Genomic DNA, 5,937 nt, shown 5'->3' with positions numbered 1-5,937 from the left:
CTCTTGCTGGATCAAGAAGGCAGAGATCATCGTCGAGCTATACGTGTGCTGAACGCGGAGGTGCCGTCCGTTTGACGCTAGATCGGGACTGACCGTGGGACGACTGCGATTTGGATCGCGAAGACGTTCCACTACATCAACCGCATTTCAGCTTAGCAATCTACAAGGGTATGTGGATCCGATCTCCCCTCTCCTAGATGATCATCACCACGATAGGTCTTTCGTATGCATAGGATTTTTTTTGTTTTCCCATGCAACGGTCCCCAACAAGTTTTTTTTGTTAATTATGTTCTAAGCCATGTGGAGGCCATGAAGACTATAGTGTTTACTTATATTTTAACCATTATGTTTGCGTATTATTTGATTTTTTCGGCATTTATTTGAGTTTTGTGTTTTTTTGTATCATGTCCACCCCGGACATGATTTGGGGTGCGGCAGCGCGTTGGGCGCACTGACCTGACAACGACCCGATCCGGACATGGGCTACCCCATTGTCTTCCAAAATGGACATAAGCAGGCTGAGGCGGGCGTATGTTTGGGGTCGTGTGCTGGAGTTGGCCTAAAGCCTTGTTTGGTTACCAGGGAATCAACCCCCTAACGAAAGTAGTCCATACGTAAATTTGACCCACGTCTCGTCACTGAAACCTTGTCACAACACCCGTCGCTTGTTGTGGATTTGTTCCAAGAATTCGAGGCGATTCATTTTTAGGGCATCTTGAGCCGTTTTGTCCCCCCAGGGACAATTTTTGCACCGAATTGAGATTTGTCAGCGCTAATTTTGCTCTTGGGGGAAAAGTTTCCCACTTGTTGCGCCCCCAGCATAGATCAAGGGAGCCGCGAGCTTGTCGAGCTTATCGTCCGTGACGCTCCGTGCGCGCTGCGACGGCGAGAGGCGGCCCCTGCCCAGGATCCATGCCGTCGCCGCTCCCACGCCTCATTGGCGCTCTCCTGATCTTTCCGCCGCCGCCCATCAGCTGGGGTTGGAACCCCTTCTCCTCCTCCATGGCTTCCGTCATCGTCCCCACTGTCCGCCTCTTCCTCCTTCGCTCGGGGGCGGCGACAGATTCAGATGGAGGCGACGAGTGCCGACTGCTCGCTCCTCCTCCTCCGTGGTGGACTCCCTCGGCCTGCCGCAAGAGCAGAGAGGCTTTGAGTTGTCGGGAGAAAAATAGAAGAGAAAGAGGATGTTGGGTGCGTGAGGTAGGTGGAAAGGGATGAGGGAGAGGGAAAACGTGGTTGAATGTGGACCAATTGCATGCGGAAAAATAGCGCCGACATCTCCAGCTCGCCCCCAGGGCACTGGGTTTGACCTAGGAGCGTCGGACGTACCTTTGACCAAATCCGACGAAAAACAAGCTTGTAGGGGGCGGGTGGGCCGTTTTTTTTCTCGCGGATGACAAAAAAGGCCTTGGGGGCCTATTGGGGGAGCGGCTGGAGATGCTCTTACGTGGCGAAATCACTAATTAGGAAATACTCCTTTCAAAGATCACTCCCACTTCCAAGGTTGCGACAAGTGGTGCACTGCATGCGTGTCACTTGTCGCGACCTGAAAGTTTTTTCTTTTTTCGTAGATTCGTATTTTCAAAATGTTTTATCTCCTCAACCATGCGTTGAAATCTTAAACCGTTTTCATCGTTGTATTTCTCGCGTTGAGATCTTCAAAACTAGATCTCATGTTGATAGGTTTTAACAAACTTTTTTTTCACGAAAAAGCCGGACCAAAAAAAACCATGCCTCTCGCGATAGGAAGAAAACCAGAAAACATGTTTGTTTCGCGTTGTTTTTCCCTTCCTAGAGGCAAGACCATGCCTCTCACGAAGGCAAAACCGTGCCTGTCGTGGAAATAAAATCGTGCATCTTGCGGAAAAAAAAAGTGTTATTTTCGCCTTTTCGAAAGGCACGGGCGTGCCTCTGACGAAGGTAAAACATGTCTCTCGCGGAAGGAAAACCGTACCTATCAAGAAAAAAAATAGAAAACGCGTTATTTTTCCTTTTTCGAGAGGCATGGTTGTGCCTCTCACGAAGGCAAAATCGTGCCTCTCGCAGAAGCTAAACCGCGACTCTCACGAAATCAAAACCGTGCCTCCTGCAAAAAAATGTTTTTTTCCGTTTTCGAAAGACATGTCTTTCGCGAAGACAAAACCGCATCTCTCACGGAAGCAAAACCACGAGGTACACGTGGATCAATCTGAAACCAGGCCTTACGAATAATGTGAAAACGAATCCCAGATCATGATCTGGGATAACAACAAGCACGCCGGCACTACCAAATTATTGGCATCTCCGGATCAAATTTGACACTCTGTAGTCACACACCTCTACTTATTCCGGAATTACCAGCAACACCAAGACTTCGGCGGAGCACGTAGAAACTGGCCATGCCAGATCGTTTGCGCGGCTCTCTCCACGCTCACAGCGCCGCCAGCTGCCCCACGTTCATCGGGTGGAGGTAGTTGCCGGTGTCGGTGAAGATCTCGAGCGCGGCCAGGGACGCCGCCGCGTCCGTCGGGTGGAAGCCGTCCCAGAACATGAAGTTGGCGCGGTTCGGGCAGAGCGTGGCGGAGCTGTTGCACTGGCCCTCCCCGAACCGCCCTGCGCCGGCGCAGCACGCCGTGTCCAGCACCGTCAGGTCTGCCAACAAAAACGCAACGGTAGTATACATCACCAACACATTCCGACGCGTTAACGTTACTGACAAACGAAGCATTTGAGGGCGCCGCGCGCCGACGTACTGAAGCCAGACCCGCCGCCGGGCGTGAAGAGCCTTGCGGCCATCCCTGCCGAGTCGCAGAGGGAGTAGTTCATGCCGTCCAGATCACGGCTGAGCTCCTGGAGCATGGAGGCTAACATGGGATAGAGCTGCCTGGAGAGGTCGTTGGCCGCGCGGAAGCAGCCGAACTCGTCGGTGTCGTTGTGATGTGTCAGCGCGACCGCCCTCTGCGACGGGCAGCACCCCACCAGCGACGGGCTGACGATGCTGAACTTCCTCGCCCCGGCAGCATACAGCTCCTACAAGAAGAATGTACGTCAATAGCTAGAGGCACTAGATACATGGGCGGCGAGGCATCCCAGGAATTGCATGGAGTCGCATGCACCTGCAGGTAGGTCTTGTAATGGTCGACGAGGCATCCCAGGAAGGCGGTGTCGTTGCGGTCGGAGGGCGTCGGCCAGGGATAGGCGTACTCGAACAGGTCGTTGCTGCCGACGCTGATGAAGAAGAGGGATGTGGAGATGAGGTCGCCCGAGTCCTCCCCCATCATATCGACGGCCGACGTGAACTCCTCGAGCTGGTCGGCCATGCTGTACACCGGTCGCCCACACTGCGGGAAGAAAGCGGAGCCGGTGGCTACGTTACATGGACAGATCTACAGTAGTAGTCAGCGCAAACGAAGGCAAGGCGGAGTGCGCGTCCGTGCGTACGTAGTTACGGCCCGTTGTATTTTGTAGGCCGGACCCTCCGGACGCGAAGTTGATGCCGCCTTTCATGTGTTGTGGAACGGCGCCCATGGCCGGGAGCCAGAGGGACTGGAAAGCAGGCGGGCTCTCGTCGAATCCAAGGAAGATGGCTGCTCGTCCAAACAAAGATACATAAAATGTCACCTCATTTGTATTGCATGACTACTTCGCGAATAGAGGAAGAACCACATTGGAATGACAAAAGTTAGCTGAGTTGCTAATGCTTAATGGAACAGAAACTCTCATAAAACATAGAGCCCCTATTTTGTTATACCCCCTTCCACAATTTAACACATATATAGATTCTTTTAAAAGTCAAACTTTATAAACTCTGATAAAGTTCATAAAGAAAATTATCTGTATATACACTATCAAACTTATTGTACAATATAAAAATATATTTCACAATGTACATGATGACATGTATTCCATATTCTAGATGTAGATATTTTTTTCTATATACTTGGTCAAATTTGAACACTATAACTTTAGAAAAAAAGATAGGCCTCCCACTCCATGTATTTCCGGTGCCATGCACCTTGTAACACTCTTGGCGACCGCAATAAAGTTCACGCAGACATAAGCCCGTCGTTGAAGCATAAAAAAAAGAAAGATAGGCCATACATTATGAAATGAAGGGAGTATCAATACCAACTTCTGGGTCCTCGGACCCTCCCTGTTGCTTCATAAGGCTGGTCATAATGGGAAGTAATTTAGACTTAGAGACTCATCTTTTTTCGAAAAGCGTTATGTTACAGTAATATATTATGTTACTCAAAACACCTCTTTTTCTTATTAACTACATAACACATAAATAGTTTTATCTTGAAATGCGTTACGTTACTACTCCATCCGTCACGGTTTAGAAGACATAATTAAACTTGCGTGCATTTCTAAAATAGACAAGGTTTAAGGCGTGAAAACAATTACTCTCATTAATTAGTACTAGTACTACTCATGCATGAACCCTTCTAATTTGCTGCTCACGCATTAGTACTAGTATTTTCTTAGTTGATTAGGCGCATTAGCACCTACACCTACTACATCCCACAACCAATCGGTGACTACCTTGGTCCTAGAAATTTTCCAAGCGTGTCTTCTAAACCGTGACGGAGGGAGTAGCTAACTTACTTTCATTATGACCAGCCTAAAAAACTATTGTTTCGAGATTGTTTGAAGTTGAACATTATCTGCACTACGCATTTTTTAGAATAATCTGCACGGTGAATATATGTCCTTGTAACGTTTTGCTCTCAGTCCCCGGCTACGGCCATAAGCTTGGGTTGAGATGGGAGGAAGTGGGCTCGAGGGTAAGAGAGGTGCCATTTGCCTCTACGGCTGTACCAATACCGGATTGCCACGACCATCGCTGCAAGAGCTTCTAGAATTTAGGGGATAGTGGAAAATGCATGACTGAAGCGAGCTCGCATGCGAGAGCAAGTATGTGTAAATGATGTTTTGCTTGCGTGGATGGTAAAGTGGCGAGTTAATTAATTAGATAGTGAAACTAGGGGCTGAGCTTGCTGCACGTGAAGAGGGACTTAAGTTGGCACTGCACTGGTCACAAAAACCAATACTGGCGAAGACAGATTGCGCTGAAATCCTGTCCTTAGTGAATGCAGGGTCACTTGATCGTTCGAGGAACATGTACCAGGTAGTTGCGCTGAAAAATAATTGATCGCAAGGCGTATTGCATGATAAAAGTAGTATATGCACATTCTGTCTACGGTCTGCTCCCACTGACTGGAAGGCTTGGGGCCTAGTGCCTAGATCGTCACTCGGCGACTCAAAGGACAGCAGCCTTTCAGTTTCGTTGGATCGTTGCTGGTACGATAACGTACATGCATAGATTGTTCACGTGTTCAGTAAGTAATAACAAAACAAATGCTCCTAGGTAAAATTTGTCGCAAAGAAGAAGCTATAACCAGCAGCCTCTGGTAGTACAGAGTGAAGCTGAAGGGAGGAGAAAAGTTTTCACGGCACCTATGTGGTCAGCGAGGTTTTTGCCATTGCTGAAGCGGCCGGTGGGCGCGCCGGAGGAGGGGTAGTCGACCCCGTACCGCGGGTAGTTGGCCCTGCACTCGGGCTTGCAGCCGGGCAGCTGGTTGTTGTTGCCGACGTCCACCGTCGAGTCCCCGAACACGAACATGGCCGGCACGAGCCGCTCCGGTGCTGGGGCAGGGGCGGGGGCGGCGCCGGCGCCGGCGCCTCGCAGCGCGAGCTCGAGCACGCACAGCGCGACGAGCGCGATCGCCCCGCCGCGGCCGGCCATTGGACCGATGGAGCTCTCCTTACCTCGCGCCTCCGCCGGCCTCTCCGCTTCCTCTCTCGCCGGCGGTCGTCTACGAGTCTATGAGATGCGAGCGGTCACTGGAACGTGGTATCAGCATGCGTATATATACACTCGCGCGGGAAGAATAACACGACTATCATAAGCAAAAGGAGCTGCAGCAATTGGCTACCTGCGGCAGTATCTTCGAA

At 50.4% G+C, this 5,937-nt stretch overlaps 1 protein-coding gene across 1 annotated transcript; it reads right to left on the bottom strand.

The window, feature by feature from the left end:
• Positions 1-2,210: 2,210 nt before the first annotated feature.
• On the bottom strand, positions 2,211-5,728 carry LOC123430664 (GDSL esterase/lipase At1g71691-like). Its single transcript, XM_045114513.1, has 5 exons — positions 5,440-5,728; positions 3,421-3,566; positions 3,096-3,320; positions 2,733-3,009; positions 2,211-2,631 (listed from the first exon to the last, which is right to left on the bottom strand). Exons 1-5 carry the CDS (start codon positions 5,726-5,728, stop codon positions 2,411-2,413), a joined length of 1,158 nt encoding a protein of 385 aa, XP_044970448.1. The 3' UTR covers positions 2,211-2,410.
• Positions 5,729-5,937: the final 209 nt, after the last annotated feature.

The sequence above is a fragment of the Hordeum vulgare genome, chromosome 2H, assembly GCF_904849725.1.
Source record: "Hordeum vulgare subsp. vulgare chromosome 2H, MorexV3_pseudomolecules_assembly, whole genome shotgun sequence".
NCBI classification, from domain to species: Eukaryota; Viridiplantae; Streptophyta; class Magnoliopsida; order Poales; family Poaceae; genus Hordeum; species Hordeum vulgare.
This window is presented reverse-complemented; position numbering and strand designations above follow the sequence as displayed.